General features: G+C 43.9%; 1 protein-coding gene across 5 annotated transcripts in view; it reads right to left on the bottom strand.

The window, feature by feature from the left end:
• Window positions 1–25,284, bottom strand: part of sybu (syntabulin (syntaxin-interacting)) — a 103,662-nt gene that overhangs the window by 56,471 nt on the left and 21,907 nt on the right. For all 5 annotated transcript variants that reach the window (XM_078540211.1, XM_078540212.1, XM_078540215.1 and 2 more), the window contains one exon: window positions 24,918–25,115. In XM_078540211.1, the coding sequence (XP_078396337.1) occupies window positions 24,918–25,115 (198 nt within the window). The remainder of the gene's footprint in view (window positions 1–24,917; window positions 25,116–25,284) is intronic.

The raw sequence follows: 25,284 nt of genomic DNA, 5'->3' as shown, positions 1-25,284 counted from the left end.
ACATCTATGGCAGCAGTCTCAGTTGCCTCTCAGCAAATTCACAGTGCTCTACTGATCTCATTCATAGATGTATCCTCTGAAGATCATCCTGAAGTTGCTAGCCTCTCCTGGGAATGCTGCAATCAGATAAAATACTCCCAAAAGTGCTGTGTATATTGGTAACGGACACCTCCAGGAGACAGATGCAACACTGTCATTAATTCAAGGGACACGGCCATTCTGGTGAGGCCAACATTTATTGCCCATCCCTGGTTATCCTTGGTGGTGAGCCTTCTTCTGGAACCGCTGCAGTCCATACAGTGTAGGTACGCCTACAATTCTATTAGATAGAGAATTGCAGGATTTTGACCTGGTGACAGTGAAGGAATGGCAATTTATTTCCAAATCCGGGTGGAACATGGAGGAGAGCTTGCAGGTGGTGGTGCTCCCTTGCACTTATTGCCCTTGTCCTTCTAGGTGGTAGAGGTAGGGGTTTGTAAATCTGGGCAAGTTGCTGCAGTGCATCTTGTAAATGGTAACTGCAGCCACAGTGCAACAGTGGAGGGATCTGTGAAATGTTTAAGGTGGTGGAAGAGCTGCCAATCAAGTGACCTGCTTTGTCCTGGATGTTGTTGAACTTCTTCAATGTTGCTGGAGCTGCACAAATTCAGGCAAGTGGAGAGTATCCTATTACGCTCCTGACTTATTGGTGGTGAAAAAGCTTTGGGGAGTCAGGGGATGAATTGTTCATCGCAGAATACCAAATTTCTGACCTGAACTTGTAGCCACAAGATTAATGTGGATGCTGCAGTTAAGTGTTTGGTCAATGATGATCCTCAGGTTATTGATGCCAGGGGATTCTGCAGCTAAATATTAAGTGGTTAAACTTTGTCTTGAGTGAGATGTTCGTTGCTGCCTAGATGTCAAGAGCAGTGACTCTTTTCACCTCTGGAATTCAGTTATTTTGTTCATGTTTGCTGTCAGGCTGTAATGAGGTCTTCTCTAATGAGGTTCAAACTGAGTGCTCCTGGTGGAACTCAAACTGAACATTGTTGAGCTGGTTATTGCTGAATAAGTGCTGCTTGATACCACTGTCTATGATATCTTCCATCTCTGTAATGATAATTGGGCAGTAATTGGCCTGATTGTACTTGCCTTGCTATTTGTGGACATAGCGTGGCAGTTTACCACTTTGTCAGGTAGATGCAGTGTTGTAGCTGTACTGGAACAGCTTGGCTAGAGGCATGGCTTGTTGTGGAGTGCAAGTCTTCTGCACTAGGGTCAGGATGTTGTCCAGACCAATAGCGCTTGCTGCATCCAGTGTGCTTAGCCATTTCTTGATAACTTGTGGAGCAAATCAAATTGGCCAAAGTCTGGCATCTCAGATGGTGGGAACCTCAGGTGGAGGCTGAGATATATCATCCAATTAAGCATTTTTAGCTGAAGATTGTTGTGAACCTTGCCTTTTGCTCTCACCTGTTGTGCTCTGCCATAATTGAGGATGGGGATATTTATGGAGCTGCCTCCTCCAATTTGTTGTTTAATTACCCAATGCAATCTTAACTAGATTTTTTTAAAAATGTTCACATGATTTGAATGTTGTGAGCAAGACCAGCATTTATTGCCCATCCCTAATTTCCTTCCCAAAAGAACATTAATGAACCAGATAGGTTTTTAAGACAATTCAATAGTTTTATAGTTAGATGTGGCAGGAGTACAGAGCTTTGATCTGATGCAATCCAGTCTGTTGGTTGTGGGAGATAGTCTGCACTGCCTGCACACATGCAAATGCCAGAATTATATCATTTAGATGTATACCTGTTGCTGCTACCTGCCCATTGATGTTTTCATCTCAAACTTGTTCTGCAATTGGGAATGCCTCCTTCCCAGGAGATGTCAATATTTGAATATTTGCGAATCCTCTCCCTGTGGACTTTTGCTCCTTGACATTATGCACTGCTTTTGCAGGAGCAGAGATGCTAAAGTTCAGTATCATCTGTTACTGTGGCGATTTGGAAAGAGACTGAGACAGTTGGCACTGAAAGTTTCAGTAGGAAGCATTCACATCAGTGAACTGGCAACTGCGTGAGTGAGCATTGGGGTTTCACAATGACTATATTGACAGCAAAAGCCACACAAACATTGATTGTGCTAAGAGAAAAATGGACAAGGTGGTATTAGAAAGTAATTCAATGGGGTGGATGTCACACTTATCTTGTTCATTCTGGTCATTACATTTTTTCCAGCACTAATGTGATGAGGCTGTGATGTTGGTACTCAACACTTCAACCACCTCCTTCTGCTGTGCCTGCAATGTGGTTTGAGATGATCCCATGGGCTGAATCTTACCTATGTCGGGCGGGCCGGACAGGGGTGGGTGCGGAGCCAATCGTTGCCGCCATTTTACGTGGGTGAGCCAATTAAGGCCCACCCAGCGTAATGCACAGCTGGTAGCGCTCAGTGTTACCTGTGCAGGCGGCGGTAGGAGAGAGAGTCGGGGACAGTGTCACATGAGCTGGGACATGTTTGTCATTTAGCAAAATTTATTTAATTATTTTATTAAACCTTCAGGAAACCTCATCCCGCCCATGAATGAGGTTTCCTGAAAAACGCAAAGGCCGCTTGGGCTCTTCGCCAGCCTTAAGGTTGGACGGGCAGCGCTGTTAACGTCAATTACTTTTTTAATGGCCTTAATAGGCCTTTAACAGTTCGGCAGGCATGCAACCGCCGAATGCAATATCAAAATGACGCGCGATGATGGCAGGACACACGACTGACGTCAATATTCTGGCTCATATGTCAAAATGGCTTGTCTGTCTTGTTTACCTCCATATCAGTGTCTGCGAGGTTGAAAGCTGTCATTTCTGCAGGGTTTCTACCTAACACCTTTCAGCTCCTGTCTAGCACTTTCCTCTGTGGTTAGTACAAGACCCTAAGGGCTAGCAAAATGTATCCACCCATTTACGGGCCTGAAATATGCAGCACACACCAAGTCGTACCAAGAGATGGAAGACTGAGGCTCACTGTAATTGGGTTGTGGGCCTTATTTTAATAATTGCAGTGAGCTGCCAGAGCCTGCCACGCCTTCAGAGGCAGCTCAGTGATCACCAGGGGGCTAATCCTGTCATTGGTGGTACATTTGCCGACATAATAAATTACTGAATTCCAAGGGGGAGTAATTTGCTTGTGTAGTTTGGGTAGCATCGTTTCTAGTGGCACTATGCAGACTGTGACAATTGCCCAAAGGCAGGCAGTGCTGTGGGTCTTCACCCGCACGACCTGTGCAACGTCCTTCATTGATATCAGATAGCTTGCCTCCGGGGAATCTACACAGTCTGCATAGCGTCATTATTCTCTCCACAGATGCTGACAAAGCTGCTTTGTGTTTCTGGCATTTTCTATTTTTTTCAGAAGTAATTCATGGTGAGAAGCATCTTGTAATGCATCAAAATGCAATGTAGCACTCTACAAGTATTTTTATGATTATTTTTCCCATTAATTCTCAGTCACAAATCTTCTGCCAACCAAATTTACCACTCATCCCATCTTACTATAAATTTTATCGTAACCTGTGACAATATATAATCCCATCACATGTTGCAAAATTTCTCTTCCTTGACTATATTGGATCCATTACATGATCCTGGAACTTGATATGAATGTGTGTTGTGGGAGCACTGACTCCACTGGTTCAAAAAGAAGGCCAACCACCATCTCAGGGGTGTACAATAAATGCAGGCCTCACCAGAAACATTCATGTTCTGGGAATGAACAAAATAAAAACTCTTTTGCATGACTTGAAATGTTGAACAGTCTGGGGCTTATTTTTCTAGAAAAAAAGACTGACAGGTGGCCTCATAGAAGTTTTAAAAATTATAAAGGCTTTCGATAGGGCTGATGTAGAGAAGATGTTCCCACTTGTAGGGGAGTTGAAAATGAGGGGTCATAAATATAAGATAGTCACTAATAAAACCAATAAGGAATTCAGAAGAAACTTCTTCACCCAGAGAGTGGTTAGTATGCAAAACTCAGTGCAATTTCACTTGCTGTATTTTTTGCCATGCACCATTACTCATCCAGCACCTTTAATGCAGAAGATGCTTCACAGAGATTTAAGGAAAACAACCAGAGATTCAAAAAATGAAAGCTTAGAAGGGTGACCAAAGGTTTGCTTAAATAAGTGGGTTTTAAGGAGATTCTTAGGAAATAAGGTGGAGAAATTTAAGGCGGGAATTCCATAGATTGGGACCGAGTCAGGTGAGGGTATAATTGCCAATGGTGGAGTCAAGGGCGGGAGGATGTATCAGAAGCCAGAGTCAGAGTGACACAAAGTACAAAGGAATTGTAGGTCAAGAGGACATGACAGAGTTAGAAAAGGGCAAAGTACATCCCCAGCCTATTGAGAGTTTCACAAAATGCAGGCATCGTGGACTGCCACATAATAAAGGTATCAAGGATGCCTTCAAGATAATGGCCATTTGCTTATCTTATTCTGTATTGAGGTCAGACACCTGAGCACTAATTAAATGGAAGCCTTATCTGGTCAGGTAGGCAATTGAAAAAGCCTCAGAGTCTCTCAGATAACATCTATTATGACCTCTGCTGTACCATCCAGTGAGAGTTATATGCCGTCCTTTCCATCATGAAAGTGAAGGTGTTGCCCCCTGGTAAACAATACATTTATCACTTTCTTGGTACATTTGAGACCAACAGTCTGGTTGATCTGGCAGACGTGCACTGCGGTGGTTTAGAAGTTTCTGGTAGTATAAAAGCTTAATGCTTTGGTAATATTCACTGCTATGGGAAGTGATGCAGGTCGGCCAAGAAAGGATGGCATAGCTCACCCACAGATATCTCTGTGAAGCAGAGATGGGAAGACATGTCCAGGACTATCTAGATCTGTAAATGTGGGCTTTCAAATAATGATAATTATGAAGGCATTGCCTCAGGTGTCACCGCTGTTAAGAAAAAGTATTTTCAAAAACACCTGACTGTTCAAAATTGGCACTCTCCACAGGAACAAAAACTAATGCAGCAAAAAAAACACATAAATATTAACACATACTGGAAAAATAATTGTAGCAACTTTCTAAAGTTCATTTCTCTTTGGTCCTCTAAGCTTCTAGCTTTTCATCATCTAGAACATATTCCGTTCTGTCCTTTTCAGGTCCAAAGCGAACAATTGCACATTTGCCTACATTGAAATCCAGGTGCCACAGTTTTACCCATTTACTTAATCTAATAATATCTGTCAGGTTACGCTTCCCTTTACACTGCCTATCTACATGTTATTGGCAAACTTAGACATGTTGCTTTTTAACCCATCATCTAAGTTACTAACAAACATGATGAATGGTTGAGCCCCAACACAGATCCTTGTGAGGCATCAGTCACATTCTGCCATTACCCCTGCTCTTTGTCTCCTGGCACTCTGCCAATTTCCTAACCAGATCAGCAATCTGCTGGAATTCATGTTCAGTTTGTTATTCCTCTGTCACTTTTACACTTAATGGGCAGAATTATTCCCTTGGTGGGCGTGTGAACCCCACCGGCTCAGCGGCAGGCGGACAGCCAACCCCCGACACTGAAGTGAGATTAGTGACAGTCTAAAAAACTTTAAAAATAGAAAAATAAAAATGTTATTAACATGTCCCCCTCATGTGACAATGTCACACGAGATGGGACATGTTAATAAATATAACATTACATTTATTAAAGTTTTTAAAAAGGAACATGAAACCTCATCCCGCCAGTGGATGAGGTTTCATGTATTATCAGAAGCCCGCTGGGGCTCCTGGCCTGCCTGCCAGCCTTAAGCTTGGACGGGCAGGACCTTTAATTACTTTAATTACCCTGTCAATGGCCTCAATTGGCCATTGACAGGTCGGCAGCTGATTTCGCTGTCCGCCCACCTTCCTGAAAATTTAAAGGGACCTGGATGACGTCAGGGATTCCTCCCGACGTCATCCCGCGTCATTTTCCCGTCGGCCGACAGGAAAATTCTGGCCACTATTTTTGTTAGCTATTTCAACGAGAAATAAACAAGTTGAATAAAGATAAAACCCAAATGGGTCAATATTTACAGGTTCAAATTCAAATTGAATAGAACCATAGAAAAAATATAGCATAGAAAGAGGCTATTCAGTCCATCGTGTCTACGCCGGCCAAAAAAGAGAATAAAAAGAAACTAGCTGCTTATTTTAATCCCACTTTCCAACACCTGGTCCATAGCTTTGCAGGTTACAGCACTTCAGATGCAGATCCAGGTACCTTTTAAATGAGTTGAGCATTTCAGCCTGAACCACCAGTTCAGGCAGTGAATTTCAGATGTCCACCACCCTCTGGGTGAGAAGCTTTTCCTTATGTCCCCTCTAATTCTTCTATCAATCACCTTATATCTATCCCCACTGGTAATTGACTCCTCAGCTAGGGGAAATAAGTCTTTCCTGTCTACCCCGTTTAGGTCCCTCAATTTTGTACACCTCGATTAGGTCAGCCTCCTCTGTTCTAATCCAATATTTCCTCATAGCTGCAATTTTCAAGCCCTGGCAACATTCTTGTAAATCTCCTCTGTATTCTCTCCATAACAATTATGTCCTTCCAGGAATGTGACCAGAGCTGTACACAAAATTCTAACCAACCTAGTTCTAGCATTACCTCCCTGCTTTTATATTCAATATCTCGTCCAACAAAGAAAAGCATTCCATATGCACTGTTTATTGAGTATTCCCTTGCTTTGTTTGCCCTCCCCAATGCAATACCCCACACTTCTCTGGTTCCATTTGTCACTTTTCCGCCCACTCAACCAAGCCATTGATATCATTCTGGAGACAACAGCTATCCTCTTCACTATCAATGACACAGCCAATTTTTGTGTCATCTGCAAATTTCCCAATCATGCCTCCCACATTTAAGTCCAAATCATTAATGCATACGGCAAACAGCGAGCCCCAGCACTGAGCCCTGTGGAACACCACTGGAAACCGTTTTCCATTCGCAAAAACATCCAACGACCATTACCCTTTGTTTCCTGTCGCTGAGCCAATTTTGGATCCAACTTGCCACCTTTCCCTGTATCCCATGGGATCTCATTTTTCTGACCAGTCTGTGATGTGGGACCTTGTCAAATGCCTTACTAAAATGTAGACAACATCCACTGAACTACCCTCATCAATCTTCCTTGTTATTTCCTCAAAAAATTCTATTAAGTTAGTAAAACACAATCTTCCCCTAACAAAACCATGCTGACTATCTCTGATCAATCTATGCCTTTCTAAGTGACAGTTTATCCTGTCGCTCAGAATTGATTTTAATAATTTGCCCACCACCGAAGTCAGAATGACCAACCTATAATTTTCTGGCTATCACTCGCACTCTTTTTAAATAATGGCACAAAGTTCGCAGACCTCCAATTCTCTGGTACCTCGCCTGTATCTAGTGAGGATTGGAAAATGATCCTCAGAGCATCTGCTATTTCCTCCCTGGTTTCCTTTAACAGCCTGGGATACAATCCATCTGGCCTTGGTGATTTATCCACCTTCAAGGATGTCAGTCCCTCCAGTACTTCTTCTCTCATTATGCTTATTGTATCTCCTATTTCACACTCCTCCTCTTTAACTAGAATGCCTGCACCATCCCTCTCCTTAATGAAGACAAAGACAAAGTACTCATTGAGAACCCTGCAGGTTTTATTCAAGTCAAAATCCTGGAACTCCCTCCCTAACAACACTCTGGGTGTACCACACCACAGAAACTGCAGTGGTTCAAGAAGGCAGCTCTCCCCACCTTCTCAAAGGCAATCAGGGATGGGCAATAAATGCTGGCCCAGCCAGTGATGCCCACATCCCATAAATGAATTAAGAAAAAGTTACCACATGCATCTCTGATAGGCCCTACCCTTTCCTTAGTTACTCCCTTGCTCTTAATGTGCTTGTAAAACATCTTTGGGTTTTCTTTGATTTTACTTGCCAATATTGTTTTCTATCCTCTCGTTTCTTTCCTAATTTCCTTTTTCGCTTCACCCTGTTCTTTCTATACTCCTCTAGGCTTTCTACAGTATTAAGTTTTTGATGGCTGTCATAAGCTTCTTTTTCTGCTTTATCTTACCCTATATGCTTCTGGATAACCAGGAGGCTCTAGATTTGGCAGTACCGTCCTTTTTCTTTGTGGGGACATGTCTACACTGTGCCTGTAGAATCTCGCTTTTGAATTCCTCCCACCTGATCTGACACTGTTTTCCCTTATAGAAGCTGTATCCAACCTACATTCACCAGTTCACCTTTCAGCTTTGTAAAGTTTGTCTCCCCCCAATTTAGAACTTCTACTCAAGGTCTATCTTTGTCCTTTTCCACAATGATGCTAAATCTAACTGTATTATGGTAACTGTCTCCAAAATGGTCCCACACTGCTACTTCATCCACCTGCCCAGCTTCATTTCCTTAGACTAAATCAAGAATTGTGCCCCGTCTCATTGGGCTTCTTACGTACCGGCTAAAAAAGTTCTCTTGAATATAGTTCAAGAATTTTGTGCCCTCTGTTTACACTGTTCATATCCCAATTGATATCAGGGTAGTTGAAGTCTCCAACTAATACTGCCTTATTGTTTTGCACTCAGAAATTTGCCTACATATTTGCTTTTCTAACTCCCATCCACTATTTAGGGATCTATAGTACACTCCCAGCAGTGTGGCTGCCCCTTTTTGTTTCTCAGCTCAACACACGTGGCCTTATTTGATGCTTCATATAAGATATCATCCCTCCTCGCAGCTGTAATTGATTCTTTGACCAATACTGCTACATCGCCATCTTTTTTATCCTCCTCTCTATCCCACCTAAAAACTCTATATCCAGGGATGTTGAACTGCCGTTTTTGCCCCTCTTTAAGTCAAGTTTCCCTTATAACAATGATATCGTGGTGACATGTGTTCATTTGTGCCCTCAGCTAATTGGCTTTATCTGCTATACTCCTTGCATTTACATATATACCTTTTAACACTGCCAAATTCATGTGCTGTACATTTTTCAACCTGTGCTTCTTCTGTCTTTCAGAGTCACTCACTAATTTTCTATCTCCTGAATTTGCCCCCAGCTTCCCATCACCCTGCCAATCTAGTTTAAAACCCCCAACTCCCCCAACAGCACTAGCAAAACTCGCTGCAAGGGTATTCATCCCAGTCCTGTTCAGGTGTAGACCATCCACCTTACCCAGGACTGGTTCCAATGCCTCAGAAATCTGATACCCTCCCTCCTAAACCAGCTTTCTAGGTACGTGTTTAATCACTCAATTTTTCTATTTTTATACTCACTTGCATGTGGGACTGGGAGTAAGCTTTAGGGGTCCTGCTTTTCAATCTCCTTTCTAGCTCCCAAAAATCTGCTTTCAGGATCTCATCCCCTTTTCTACCTAACTCATCAGTAGTGACATGGACCACGACCTCTAGCTGATCACCCTCATCTAGAATAATGTCCTATAGCCGTTCTGTGACTTCCTTAGCCCTGGCAGCAGGGAGGCATCCTGGAGTCACATCTATGGCCACAGAAACGCCTGTCTGTACCCCAAACTAACGAATTCCCTATCACTACTGCTCTTTCTTTCTTCTTCCTCCCCTCCTGTACAGTAGAGCCGCCTGTAGTGCCACAACTTGGCTCTGGCTGCACTCCTCCGAGGAACCAATGCCCTCACCAGTATCCAAAATGGAAAACTGATTAGCGAGTGGGACCCCAGGGGACTACCTGCCTAGTTATCTTGGACTGCCTGGAGGTCACCCATTCTCTTTCTACCTCCAGGCTCCTAAGCTATGGTGTGACCGCCTCTAGGTGCTATCCATCTAGCTCTCAGCCTCGCGGATGCGTTACAATAACTCCAGCCGCCGCTTGAGCTCCAAAACCCAGAGCTCAAGTTTCTGCAGCTGGTGACACTTCCTGCACATGTGGTCGTCTAGAATACTGGTAGTATTCACGACTTCCCACACATTACAGGATACGCATTCCACTTGGCTGAGCTGTCCTGTCATGTCTTCAATTTACTTCCCTTACGTTAACTTTATTTTATTTTGGTTTACTTTCAAAGCTAAATACCATAAATATATTTTTACCTCTGTATGTTTCTTCCTATTGTGTCTCCTTTCAAAGTTACAAGCCAAATCTGTGCAAAGGTCCTATCCATTCTTTTTTTCTCTCTGCCTTGCTGTTGATACATTATACATTTGCTGCTGCTCAGAGAGAAAAGCTCTTTAATGTTTTAGCAGTTCAATTAAATCAACCATACGGTTTGCCATGACAACAGAAAAAGAAGAAAAAAATGGGCCTATTAGAAGAAGCCTGTTCTTGAGGGAATGCAGCATTCTACCTGGTAAACAACTCTCTTCATGCACGGTAACAGATTATACCAACCCTGCCGTGAACCAATTTTGACTGGATATTGAATATTCAGTTAAAATTTTGAAGATCATTGCTTATGTTGTATTAATTATAATGTAGAGGCTTTTGCTTGCATTCTTTTTGAATTCTAAATGTTATATTTATTAAGTAACAGAAATTGCAGGGCTCTAATCTTATCCTATCTTAGGCATTGCTCTGAGTTCCTTGACGTTACCTAAACCCCTTGGCATTACTGCTTTGTAACCAATCCAGGTACACAGTGTACTCAACAATTTATCTGCAACATATTTTATTTAAACCTTAGTGGAGGTAAACTTCCACTGTGGAACATCATAAACCTTTTTAAGAAGGGTGAAATAATTTCTAGTATTTAACACACTAATCATACAGTCATATAACCTACGAATCTTACATTAATGGGCCCTAACTCCCATGGAGTGGCAATCACAGTTGGATTGCCACTCTGCTCCTAGTTACTTACCCTGAATTGCAGCTGTATTCTTCTTGCCCGATCTTCCAACTCAGGCCGGGTGAGAAAGGTGCAGTGCAGTGGGTTCCCAGTGCCTTGTGTCGAGTGCAGCTGAGGAAACTGAGTGCAGACTTGGTGTTTGATTGGGGGGGGGGGGGGGAGAGTTCAGTGAAGTGGGGAGAAGCAGGTGTTTGTTTCCTTTTCCTAACTTTCTCAAACTGTAGGAATCACTAGGGAAGCGATACTGAACAAACTGATGGAGCAGCGGGCTGACAAGTCTCTGGGTCCAAATAGGCTTCATCCTAGGGTCTTAAAAGAGGTGATTAATGAGGTGGTTGATGCATTGGTTTTAATTTTCCAAAATTCCCTAGATTCTGGAAAGGTTCCATCGGACTGGGAATTAGCAAATATAACACATCTATTCAATAAGGGAGGGAGGCAGAAAACAGGAAACCATAGTCCACTTAGCTTGACGTGTGTCATGGGAAAGGTGTTAAAGAGTTGATCATTGAAGAGGTTATAGCTGGGCACTTAGAAAAACACAAGGTAATTGGAAAGAGTCAGCATGGTTTTGTTAAAGGGAAATCATGTTTAACCAATTTATTGGTGTTCTTTGAGGGAGTAACATGCACTGTGGATAAAGGGGAGCCTGTAGATACGCTGTACTTGTATTTCCAAAAGGCATTTGATAAGGCGCCACATGAAAGGTTATTGTGGAAAATAAAAAGAAAATAAAAGGGAGTAGCATATTAGCCTGGATAGAGGATTGGCTGGCTGGCAGAAAACAGAGAGTATGCATAAATGGATCTTTGTCTGCTTGGCAAATGAAAATGCCCCACTTATCCCAACTCTCTGTCTTCTATTAGTTCACCAATCCTCTATCCATGCTAATATACTACTCCCAACACCATGGGCTCTTATCTTATTAAGTAGCCAGAGGGATCTGGGTGTTCTCGTGCATGTGCCACAAAAGGTTAGTATGCAGGTACAGCAAGTAATTAAGAAGGCTATTGTCATGTTATCCTTTATTACAAAAGGAATTGAACATAAAAGTAAGGATGTTATGCTTCAGGTACACAGGGCATTGGTAAGACTGCATCTTGAATACTCTGTGAAGTTTTGGTCTCCTTATTTAAGGAAGGATGTAAATGTATTGGAAGCTGTTCAGAGGAGGTTTACTAGATTGATAGCTGTAACGAATGCTTTGTCTTATGAGAATAGGTTGAACAGGCTGGGCTTGTTTCCACTGGAGTTTAGAAGAGTGAGGGGTGACTTGATTGAAGTATACAAGATCCTAAATGGCTTGACAAGGTGCAAAGGATGTTTCCTCTTTTGGATGAGTCCAGAACTAGGGGGCACAGTTTTAAAATGAGGGGTTGCCCTTACAGGACAGAGATGAGGAGAATTTTTTTTCTCGCAGAGGGTTGAGCAACTTTGGAACACTCTGCCTCAGAAGGCAGTGGAAGTGGAGTCACTGAATATTTTTACGAGGTCAATAGATGTTTGTTAGACAAGAGAATCAAAGGTTATTGGGGACAGATGGGAATGTAGGACTTGAAACACAAACAGGTCTGCCATGATCTTATTGAACTGCAGAACAAGCTTTAGGGGACGAATGGTCTACTTTTGCTCCTTTTTTGAATGTTAGTATGTAAGACATGCCCCCATTTGTACAGCACCAGCTATAGGTTTAAAAGTCCACCACTTTGAGAAGCACAGAAGGAGGTAAGTGTGCAAGGTAAGTGGGCAGGTGGGTTAGGGGTGGGTGGTCATGTGGTCAGTTGGGATATTTAGGTGGTCAGTGTAGGAGGTTGGGAGGTCAGTGGGGTGGGGGAGGTCCATGAGGGTGTGGGAGGGTTGGGAGGTCAGGGTTGGGGGTGGTCAGTTGGGTTGTGGACGGATGGTAAGTGCAGGGGGGGGGTCGACGGTCAGGTGGCGGGGACAGTGGTGGGGGGGTTGGGTTCTCAGTGGTGGGGCTAGGTGGGGGTGGCCAGTGGTGGGGAGGGTAGTCTTGGGTTGCGGGGTAGTCAGGGGCAGGGAGGGTAGTCTGGCAGTCGGGGGAGTTTGGAGGGTAGTGGGGGTAGCTGGGGAGGCCCAGTGAGGCTATGGGCCAATGCAGCCACCGGCTGTTGTAAACAGGCTGTTTACAAGCACATGATGATAGATCTAATAGCAATAATGTACCAAAGTGGATTTATGCTCCTTATTTTTTAATGCTTCATCTCTTCCGAGAGCAGGAGGGAATCCAATTGATCACCAGGCATGTTTAATAAACACCATTACCATGCACCGCAGCCTAAAAACGGGCAGCAAGAGGCTGCAGTCAGAGACCTAAGGGAATGGGTCCCCAGCTGAAGATAAGTACTCTGGCAGGTGATTCCTGATCATGAAGGAAGGGATGTAGGGGCTGCCCAGGATACAGGGAAGGTCCAAGGTTTACTTATGCAGGTGCACCTCCTGGCCCATAAGAAAACCTACAAGAGATATGTAAAAGCTCACCTAACTAGGCCACTTCTACCCCTAGTTTGTTATGTCTTCTAGCTCCAATAAGTTAGAAATAATCACACTTTAGACTCAATATGCTGGAGCATCATCGAGTGTATTTTTTGCTACTCTCCACGTGGATGGCAGACTGATACATTGTTGCTGAACACATGACTCCGGTGCAGCTGTAAAATGTGGCACCCCAGGTTATATATTCACATAACAATTAGTTCCTAGCTGTTTATGAAAAATATAACATTATAGCATCCCTCTTCCTTTATAAAAAACTGCCTCTATATCAATGTAACAGTTCCAAACATTAACTATTTTTTCTAAACTAAAGAAAATTAACAATCAACTTTTATAAATAAACTAAACCCCTGAAGAATCTTTATAGCTTGTTTCCTTTTCCCAGAAAAACATTATTCACGGTGTTAGGATGTTATGCCTTTATCTTGTGGACTTTGGCATTCAACGCTCTCAGTGGTGAGCTGGCATGCTGCACAGGCAATGTTACGTGTGTGGCTCCTGGTGTTGTAGGAGTCGTGCTTGATGTTGCTAATGTTGTGTCACTTGCTGCTGATAGTGTTGATATTGCACTGCTTTTCGGTGACGTTTTTGTTGACTCGCTAGTGATGTTCCTGGTGTTGTTGATGATCTTTTCTGCTTTTCCGGTGTAGGTCGAATATGGACTCTCTTCCTTCTCATTTGCTTACTGGTTTCAGTCTTGATGATGTATGACCTTGGAGTCTCTGCTTCCCCAACAACTTTTGCTGGGTTCCAGGTTTTCATGATTGGATCCTGTACATGTACAGTTTGTCCTTTCAACAGCTCAGGTAGGCTTTTAGCATGTTTGTTGAAGTGTTGACCTTCTACCTGTGCATCGGTGACTTACTTCCTCCTGGTTATTTGGAGGAAGGATCTTGCTTGGCAAAGTTGTCACTTTCTTCCATTCAACAGCTCTGCAGGAGATTTCATATCAGCCTTAAGATGTGTAGATCAGAGTGACATATTTTGGGTCTTCCTTTGGCTCTCGGCATTTCATGAGTGTTACCTTGACTGTTGACGTGTCTTTCTATAAACCCATATCCCCTTCGGTAATGTGGTGATGAGGTAATGATGACTCTGTTCAACAAATTCCTTAAATTCTTTGGAGGTGAATTGGGTTCCATTGTCACATATTATTCTTTCAGGAATCCCTTGCTCAGCAAATAGTACTGCTGAGATGATTGCTGTAACTCTCAAATCTTTCACCTTTCGAATAAAAACAAACTTTGAGTAGCAGTCTGCAGGATGAGATGAGATGAGGCAGAATTTTCTGGTACCGCCAGCGGCAGGAGAGGCAACAAAATTTGGAATGAGGTCAAAAGCTGGAATTCTGCTGGCAGGAAAACAAGTCGCAATTTTCCCCTCAGCACTTTCATGGCGGGCTGCCTTTCCCACTGGTGAATGATGGGATCATAATTTGCATTTCATGGCTTCTCATTGATGGGGTGACAGAGTGGAATCGTGCTCCCCCATGAAATCTTCCGCCCCCAGAAATCAGAACATTCTGTTTCCCGATCTGCAAATGTGGCATGCACCCAGCGTGGGAGTATTTCACATACCTGCCACTAGATGCTGTCTTCGCCATTCACACCGCCACTGTTCTCCTCCCGGGCGCTGGCAGTGTATTGGACAGCAGATGGCATGCATATGAAGCAGGGGTGGTTGGAAGACATGAAGGAACCGGGGTGGGGGGTGGGCACGGTCAGGACGCAAAGGGATGTCTGGGTAAGGGTAACTCTGCAAAGGGAGGGGTGTGTGCGGGGAAGAGCAACTCTGCAGGAGGAGGGGCATATCTAGGGTAGGGGAACTCTGCACAAGGGGGGTGTCCAGGGGAGAGCAACTCTCCAAGAGGGGCGTGTCCGGGGAAGGGCAGCTCTGCAAGAGGGGGGTTGTCCGGGTGCCTTTTAAATACGACACCCAGACATGACGGTGTGGTGGCCGACTTCTGGCCCGACCCGCTACGAGATTCGAGGTGAACCTCACAGCTGCATAATTAATGAGCTGAATACTGTGGTTCAGCGGGTTTACCTGCTATGCTCTGCAGCGGGTGTTCCTCCAACTTTCCGGCCCCGCCACGGGACTTAGTCCCAGAGCAGAAGATTCTGCCCACCATTCTTGATTATGTATGAATAACTCAGTTCCCACAGTATGCCCTGGTCTGAGTGGTACTTTGGGAGCTATCTTTCCTCTTTCTGCTGTGTATTTCTGTACTTCTGACGTACATTGCATGTGGACATCATTATTTCGATGTCTTTGGAGATGCTTATCCAGTAGACAGCTGCTCTGGCTCTGAGCTTATACTTCTCCATTCCCATGTTACTTCAAATATTTCCTGGAGAAGTTCTTCCTGCATCGTTTTGGGTATGGTTATTCTGGATCTAGCTAGCAGAGCACCATCTTCTAGTGAGATGTTATCTCTGATAGACTAGTGCTGTTGTATTGCTGGCTGTTCTTGCTGTATCTTATCAGGACATCCCTGGATCACTTGCTGTAACTCTTTGCCTTTGCTGGTTTCATCTCTAATTTGACTCAGTTTCTGTGGTGTTACATTCACTAGGTGATGGATCCTTATACATAGACCTTTTTATCTTGTGTTTCTAATGTGGCGACAACCAAGATAAGGGTATCTGCTAGCACCATTTCTCTTCCTGGCATGTATTTCAGAATGAAATTGTAACTCTGAAACCTCAAGAGTAACCTCTGTAGCCTTGCTGGAGCTCTACACAGATTTTTCTTGTAGATCTGCTCCAGTGGACGATGAACACTCTCCACTATGAACTTTTTCCACATAGATATGTATGGAATTTCTCACATCCATATATGACTGCCAAAAGCTCTCTTTCTATGTTCTATATCTGGTCTCAGCCGATGTTAAGAGTTTTTGATGTGAATGCCATCGGATTTCCCGCTTGTACCAGGGCTGTTCTCAGTCCTTTTGTAGAAGCATCTACTTGCAGAGTGACAGGTTTATTTCTGTTGTGATATGACAGACTTGTCTCCTTGCATACAAGCTTTTTGAGTTTGTTGAAACTCCTCTCATGTGACTGTGACCATTGGTTCTCAACATCTTCCCTCATCAGCTCTTGTAGGTTTGCTGCGTGTTCTAACGTGTGATATATAAAAGAAGAATCAAGTCAAGGAAGCTTCTCAATTCTTCCATGAACTCTGGCATTGTTTACAGCCTGTGATATTGTGAGCTTGTCCTTTCCAATAAATTCTTTTTGTACTTCAGAGTGTGCAGAGCCCCGAATTAGCTCATCTAGCAGCCTTTCATCTGTGCCCTAAATTTACACTTTCTTGTTGTGAAATTGGCAACAGGCTCAACTGATTCCTGTCTCAGGCCTTGAAACTCATATCAGTAGATCCGAAGATGTGACTTTGGTTGGGAATCTGTCCTGAACTTTTCATAACTTTTGTGTGGGGTTTTGCTGTCGTCTCCCCTCAGCTCTTGAACAAATTTAACCCTTTCTCTACTGCCCACAAAAAGATGCAGCTGACCCTTTTCTCTTCGCTAATGCCTTTTAGAAAGCTACTGAATGTTAGTCTGCACTTTTGTTTAAAATTATCAAAAAAAAAATTTAAAAATGCCTCTGTCTCCCAATTTGTCATGGGCTGGAACTGTGCGTTCATTGCCATGGTGGTGGCCATTTTGTTTTGACACAATTCGCCTTTTCTCCGGCACTAAGTCAGGTTGATTTTTCAATCTAATTCAGCATTAAATCTGTTTAAAATGTTTGGATTTTTACTCACAGATCCCATCACTGTCACCATGTAATGCCTTCTGGTTCCCATAAGTTAGAAAAAAATCACTCAAAATGCTGGAGCTTCGCCGAGTGTACTTTTTGCTGCTCTCCACGTGGCTGGTAGACTGATACATTTTTGCTCGGCACCTGGCTGCAGTGCAGCTGTAAAATGTGGAATCCCAGGCTATATATTCACATAACAATAGTTCCTAGCTCTTTACAAATAATATAACAATAGAACATAGTCTTCCATGAAAAAACATAGATGCTGTTCCCAGCAGGTTTTGCCTGACAGAGAAGCTGCTGTTACCCCGCTCAGGCCTCAGGTTAAATCATTATTAGCGCCAAATCTGCACTTTTAAAGACAACTCTGCCAGCTTGGAACGGTTTCCCTTGTCGTCTGCGATTTAAAATTGCAGTAGGTCAGATCAGGATGGAAAAGGGGTTGGTATGTCCTCACTCCATTTTAACTGCCACCCGCTTCCCCACCTTGTTTCTGCCAGGCGGGGATACTTAAAACTAATCCATGTGAGTTGTCTGCAATAGAAAATAGCAAGAGCCAGTATAAGAGTTGTATCGAGATACAGACTTTTTCAAACCTGCTTTCAAGTAGAGACTGTTGCAGCAACAATACTACTGTGGAGTCACTTGACTTAATATCTACTATAGTGAGGATTGGTACTGTGTGCATATCCATTACTCAAATGTAGAACCATGTCATGTCACACCAGTTGCAAGCACTATTGTCTACCACTGAACGGACTGCAGTCATGCAGGGAAAATAACAACACCTCTCCTGAATGTTCCTATGATTACCATGGATGCTTTGAGATCAAAACTCCAAAGGTCAGTTGTGGTTTCATTTGCATCATAGGTCTCCAATTTCACATTAAAAGGGTTTTTTCCCTGAAACAGGAAGATGATTACCAGGCGACTGGCCTCCTGTAAAATGGAGCTGACTGCATTACCAGTATTAACTGGATGGTAAGGCTTACAACCCCATTTTGAAGCCATTACCTCCTGGTTAATGCCAGGCGTAGGCACTGAAAATAGATTCCTAAGAGTGGGAGGGGCCATCTTCCTTACATGACAAACCCAAAATACTGCGGCATGCAATTTTTGCAATTGACCACTACTCACTTACAATGTGCAAGCACTTCCCATCATATGTCTGTATCCTCAGCTTTAGAAAAGGGAAGAAATTAAATTAACTATATTGTTATACTAATAATCAAACAGTAATCGAGAGCATCAATTAGCAGCATCCATGACATATTTCCTGGACTAGAAGGTGTACACTTCACATGTGTCATGTGTCACATTGCTTACTGGAGTGTTTGCATGTGGGTGTTCACAGTTGTTATGATTTCATTTGTGTCTGCAGTGCAGTACAGTGTCTGGGCAATCTTTAAGTCACCATTTTTGAAAAAAAAATGAGTGAATCTGAACCAAGCAGTAAATGTCCTAGAAAAGCGATGATATTTGCTGAAAAAGTGACAATATTAGATAGGCTGAAAAATGGTGCTAGTGTCACCATGTTGGCCAGAGAATACAGTGTTAATCAATCTGTAACTAGGTACATTAGGCACCTTCAAATAAACCTCTGCCGACTTCACCTCCAAGTTCAACATATTCTGCTGGAAAGCCTTATAATAAGGGCAAGTCTGACTAACATATATTTATTTTGTTAAACAGGAGGACATCTTTATATTTATTAAAACATTGTTTTTATTGTCTTTTATTCTCTAGATGTATCAAATTTTAGGATGGTTGGAACCTAGCTAATTGACTCCCATAAAATATGTTCGCAGTTTGCAAATTCGCAGTTTGCAAAGTTTTCCAAGAACATAACCGCACCAACGGTAGAACATTATTATATTATAAGACAGCATGTCAGTTTGTATTTCCTTTAAATTTTACTTTGCATATGCAAATTGCTTGCACTTTGCCCCAAATTTTGCATTCAAATCAGAACTATGAGCAGTGATAGAACCCCTACATGAACTGAACCGATCGTCACCAAATAAAAGCAGCTTTAAAAACAATTAATGTCACTTTAATGATGATTTGTTTGTAGTGGAAACTGTTTTGAATACTGCAGAGGCTGAATCCCATATGAGTTCTTCACTGGGCTTTCCTTATGGGAAAAAAAACTGTCAGACTTAAACAACAATATTTGATGTTTAAATGGTTTCTGTAATACACATCTCGAGAATTGTGTCCAAATGCTCCAAATCTCCAAACTCTATTTTTCTGTGATTATTCCAGCCAGCCCATTGGTACATTCCATGACCCAAACTCTCAATGCTCCCCACTCCAACATTTCCAGCACCAACACAAGGACAGAGATGTACTCCAAAATCCAAATATCACACCCAGTATCATGTTCTCTGCATTACCATAAGCAGGAACCTTTATTCCATCATTGACACACACTATGCACAGATAGTGAAGCTTCCCATATGCCACTATAACCACTATAATCATCCCAGTGTTCCAACCTATTGACCCTTCTTTCAAGATTGTGACGTTTAACAGTCATCCCATTCCTCCCAAACTCCAGCAGAGTCCTCGACAATTATCACACGCCCTCCCATTTCACTGAAAGTTCAGGGCTGCCCTATTTTTCAAAGCCTGGGACACCCCGACTACACTCTTTGGAGTGCTGATCCTGTGGACATTACCATTAGTCCAGCTATCACTGCTCCTCTCCACACCTCCCTACAGAATGTCCTTTCACTTATGAACAAAACCCTTGCCATCCATGAGCTTATTGTGGATGATTGTATCGACATCATGGGCAGAATTTTGCAATCGGCGTGCAGGGGGCGGGGCCCGTTCACCGATGCGTAAAATTACGCGGGATGATGTCGGGTGGAACCCCCGACGTCATCCCGCCCCATTAAAATTTTCAGGAAGGTGGGGGCGCAGCAAAATCAGCTGTGAGCTTGCCAACCTGTCAATGGCCAATCGAGGCCATTGACAGGATCATTTAAACAATTAAAGGACCTGCCTGTCCAACCTGAAGGTTGGCGGGCAGGCCAGGAGCTCCAGCGACTAATATAAAAAACATGAAACCTCATCCACCGGCAGGATGAGGTTTCATGCAGGGTTTTAAAAAGTTTAATAAAGTTATAGTGTAAATTATGAACATGTCCCATTTCATGTGACATTGTCACATGAGGGGGACATGTTAGGGAATTTTTTTTTTTCTATTTTTAATCTTTTTAAAAGTGTTAGCGATCTCCCTGAGGCTGCACTTTGCCTCAAGGAGATGTGCGCTCTTTCGTGCTTCCCCACCAGACTATACATTCCACCACTTGTCCTGCCAAAACCATCGTGGCACTTATCATCAAGTCACAACTTGGTCTGTTCCCTTACTCCTCTGGCACCTTCTCTTCGGGTGAATTTTCCATGCCCGTTGGTATCGGGTGTGTTTGCAGGTGTGAGCAGACAATACGGCGAGAAGGCCAAAAATCGGTTTCACAATGTTGTGAAGCCAGCTTGCAATCGTCCGCTCTGCCTATCAATGGCGAGCTGCGTTTCCCGCCGTCAGATGTCGGGAACCTTATTGTAATACATCTGCATATCATTATAAGGCCAGCCCGCCGGAATCATCCCACCACATGGATCATCCGCCCACGTCAGCCGGAAAACACGCCGGTGCTGAACACATCTTGACAAGTGGATGTGCAGAAGTCGGGATTTACCGCCAGGGTCTTGCTCACATCGTGGACATCCAAGGAGCAGAAGATGCTGGAGCCCGACAGCAATAGGATCCTGGAAGGACATTGAGATAAGTGCGATGCGGGAAGAATCCGTGAGCTTGGGAGAGTGCTTGTATGAGACTCCGAAAGGCCCTGCCATACACAATTCTCCCTCCAGAATCACTTGTGTGCAGCTCAATGGTGGGGCGGGGGAGATGCGCTGGTTGACTGGCGAAGCCTGTCAATGAAGCTGAAAGACACCATTCCAATTAGTCAGTGTAAGCGAATATATTTCCAGATTTTAAAGTGACAAAATGTGTTCACCCGTGTAATGAACAGTGATCAGAATTTCTTAACTTTTGAACGCCTTGGACTCCTAATCTCTGACATCTGCAGCAGGGGTGGAGACAGCCTGTGTAATGTTTGGCCCTGTTGCCTCTGATATCTTTGGTGTGGGTTCTCTGGACAGCTGTCCTCCTGTGGGCCAGCTGCTCCCTCTGCGATGACGGAGGACAAGGCTGACACAGGCAAAAGGGACTCAGAGGGAGCGGACAGCCTCTGAGATTACTGAGTGGATAACCCAGGGTGTTCAGCTGCCGCTCCTCCTCCCTTTGGGTGCCCAAGGGCCCAGGCTTTACTCATTGAAGGGAGGAACCACCTGGAGGGAATGTGAGGTGTCTCGCTTCCCTCTCACATCGCCACTGCAGGAACTCACCCATGGCTCCCACGATGGAATGGAGGTCCGCACACATCTCCGTGTTTTGCTGGGCGAGGGTCTCCATGGCATCCAACATCCTCCCCATGGAGACCTCCATACATGCACATATGGGCAGTATTTCATCAGAGATCAGGCGGACGCACTCCTCCAGCTCACAAGCCATTCTGTTGAGGGCTGCCAACAGCTCTGCATGGTGTTCCCCCACCTTTTGCTGACTCTCCAGGATGAGTTGTAAGGCTAAATCCAGAGGTTTGACATCTGACTCGGACCTCGCAGATGCCTCTTCTCCAGCAGTTCTCCAAGTGCCGGGGAGCTCAGCTGAACCTGTCTCCTCCTGCTGCGGACATGTGTCTGTTCGGTGACCATCAGATTGTGAACCCGAGTCTGCTCTAGATCTAGGGCCCACCGAGGTGTATGCCTCTGTGCTGGTGGAGGGTGTGGGTAAGCGCTGTGACGGGTCTTCCAGACTGCTTATTTCCAGCTCTTCAACGGAGGAGGAGTACTCTTTGTTGGAGGTGAGGACATGAATGCAACTGATGGACTAGCTGGCTGAGGGTGTTGGTCTCTTGGCAGAGCTCCCTATGAAACAATGTAGAGGTAAGTAGTGCATGGCAGCAAAGTCTAAAGCAGGAGAGAGAGAGCACTCATATTTGTAATGAGAGAGGGATGATGCAGGATCCTCACGAGGGTGTTCACTGCCAACCTCACCATCACGGTCCATATCCTCACCAGTCAGTGCGCTGGCACTCTCCTCAAAGTGAGTGAGGGGCCTAATGTGGGCCACTCCACTCTGAGGCTGGAACCTCTCCCTGCTGTTATAAGCAGGCTTCTCCTGCATAAAAACAAACGGAGAGAGTGTGAGCAGGACACATGACACTGCATAGAATGTTTGTGTGGTGAGCGGAGACAAGGACGGGATGAGCAAGCGAGCTCCAGAGGTTGTGAGCCTGATGGAGATGTGAGGGTGTGTGTGAGAGTTAGTGGTGTTGTCCCTTGAGGTGTGAGATCCCTGTGGATGTGTGATGGGTTTGTGAGTGTGTGAGTTGAGAGTGATGAGAAGAGTGACTTACTCTGGTGGAATGGATGAGACCATTCATCCTGTTGCAGCACTTTCTGGCTGTCCTCTTTTGCAGGGCATTTGCAGGCCACCGGCTCCCATGCTGGATGAATGATGTTGCTGTCACTCCTGCGGATAGAACGGGGGTAGAGAACATCACAGTGGGCCTCCATTGCATCCAAAAGGTGCTCGAGGGATGCGTCATTAAACTGGGGGTTTGCAGTCTTCTGGGGCCAGGTCTTCCATGCAGCAGTCCTGGGCTGGAAGCATTGAGAAGTGTGCACATGGATGCACTTTAAATATGGCACCTGGCGTGAGGAAGCGGCAAGGTGATAGCATGGCGGGTGAATGAGAGCCCGCTCACCATCGAAACGGCATGTTTCCTGGACATGCATAATTAATATGGCGGGACTGGGATGATACGGCTTGAGAAGCGTCATTGTGGCTGGCAGGTAAAACTTTTTTTTCCTGCCTGCTGCCACACTTGGTGCAAATCTGGGATGATTCTGCCCTTCCTTGGAGTACCTCACTTTGTTCTATCTCTTCCACTTCTCATTTAAAATCCTGGTTCTCGACCACCCACCGAAGTACCATGCCAATTTTCTCATTGAGATTTCTTCGCTGCTTTCCTTGCTCATTCTAGGTGACTTCAACCTTCATCTCAATTCATCATATTCTCTCTCTTATGAGTTTACTGCCCTTCTATCTGCCTTATTCCTCCCTTAATCTCACCATTCATATAAGCTCCCCAACTCATATTCATGACCATCTGCTTCATTTTGCCATCTCACGCGACTGCCATAGCATCAATCAGATAAGACCATCTCTAATCATTTTGCTATATAGCTCTTTATCCGCATCCTGCTTCCCTCTCCACGCCCTACTTCCTTCTGTATATGTCCTTGGAAAAAACTCTCTCCCGTTTCACTTACAACTGCACTCTCAAAATCCCAACTGTCTAGTCTTTGGCCCTCCATTCACCACAGCATTTCTTCAGCTAGTAATCTGCTCAGGGAAACCCTTAGCTCCACCTTTGATGACGCTAAAACCATTACTCTCTCTCAACCTGGTCGTTCTGCTGGTACGGCCTTCATCTCTGCTCCTTTAAGTCCAAGGGACACAGACTTGAACAGATATGGCAGACAAGTTCATTTTTTGATTTTTATTTTTTCAAAGCTTGGACTAGGGCAACGCATTAAAGCACTATCGGATTTCTGGGTGCTATTTATGCTAAATCATTTACAACATTACGATGGATATACCACTAATGGGTGATTAAAAGTAGAAAGCAAATAGACTATTGATATTAGAAGGAACATATCAGCAAAATGTGGCATCATTACACCTCACATTTTCTCTTGCCCTTGCAAATGTCAAGCATTCATGCTCCTGCTTCCATCCCAACAATCAATGGCAATCTTCTTCCCTGGCTAGCATTAAGTCCAGGGTATTTTAATGATGTATTTAAGCCCTGTATTATTAATAAAGTTCATAAGGAAAAGTAGAAAACCGAGGCTCAGTTATCATTAATATTTCTTTCTTTGATGTGGTACATCCATGTCCCAAATGCTTAATATTTTGCCAAAAGAACACCAATGTTAAATAATGTTTGCAACACAGTATTGAATGCACAGTGGTTCCACACCTAGGGCGGGATTTTCCGCACACACCCGCCGCCAGGATCGTCCGGTCCCGCCGCAAGTCAATGGGCTTGTGCACGCCCGCGACGGGACTGGAAAATCCCGGCCCTAGTGTATGTTAAATCCTTCCCACTAGTCTTAAATCACCGACATCATCATTGTAGCTAGCAGTCTGCAAGCTGAAAGTTACAACTCCGATGCTTCGCTTCCAGGTACTGTTCTCAAATGGCCTCAAGTCTAAAAACAATTCCTCCCATCCTGTCTCTGGCCTGAAACTCTATTTTGTGCTATGTTCTCAACTAACGTGATCAGGTTTAAGTCATTGCACAAGATTTCTAAAAAGGAAATAATTCTTCAGTCAGTCAAACCAAATGTTTCCAATTTCAGTACATGTCATCACCGCGATCATTATGGTTTATAATTATCATAATCAGGGAAAGTTATATTTGATATTGCCCACCACAATATTCCATGATGTTACTGCACCCTTTTACAAGTAGTCAACATACAATAAAGGTTAGATTTATTATATCAAGCAACCAAGTTTGCAAAGCCACCATGGCAGTTCTAAAATTAGAGAATTGCACTTAATACTTTTATATGTGACTCTCAAGTTGGGGACATCGCAACTGTTTAGACATATCCTATTACTGTCTGAATTTTATCAACCGATTTAAATAATGGCTTCTCACCTGGCTGCACCAGACATAACTTTTGCTCTCTCTTGTGTTTGATGTGCTGAATGTTCCACTCAGTTGCAGTTCCAGAGTTCAGTTTCCTTCCACTTTCTTCTTCTTCATTCACCGTAGGAAATGTTAACAAACTATTGGCTGACTTTGAAGGCGATTTAACTGGCGACACCGACTGGCTGCTGGGACAACCTGTGTCATCTGTTCAACAAGGACAAAAAAAAAATGATGACATGTTTTTTCTAGTATTCTGGGTGTACAATTTTTAGACTTTCCAAAGCTCTGGGCTGGATTTTCAATCCGTGGTCAGGAAACCGACATCCAGATCGTTTCTAGGTCCTGTGCTGTCCTGTTTCCATGTGCTATGTCT

Source organism: Cetorhinus maximus, chromosome 4 (genome assembly GCF_964194155.1).
Source record: "Cetorhinus maximus chromosome 4, sCetMax3.hap1.1, whole genome shotgun sequence".
Taxonomy (NCBI): Eukaryota; Metazoa; Chordata; class Chondrichthyes; order Lamniformes; family Cetorhinidae; genus Cetorhinus; species Cetorhinus maximus.
Note: the sequence above shows the minus strand (reverse complement) of the source record. Positions and strands in the feature narration are given on the sequence as shown.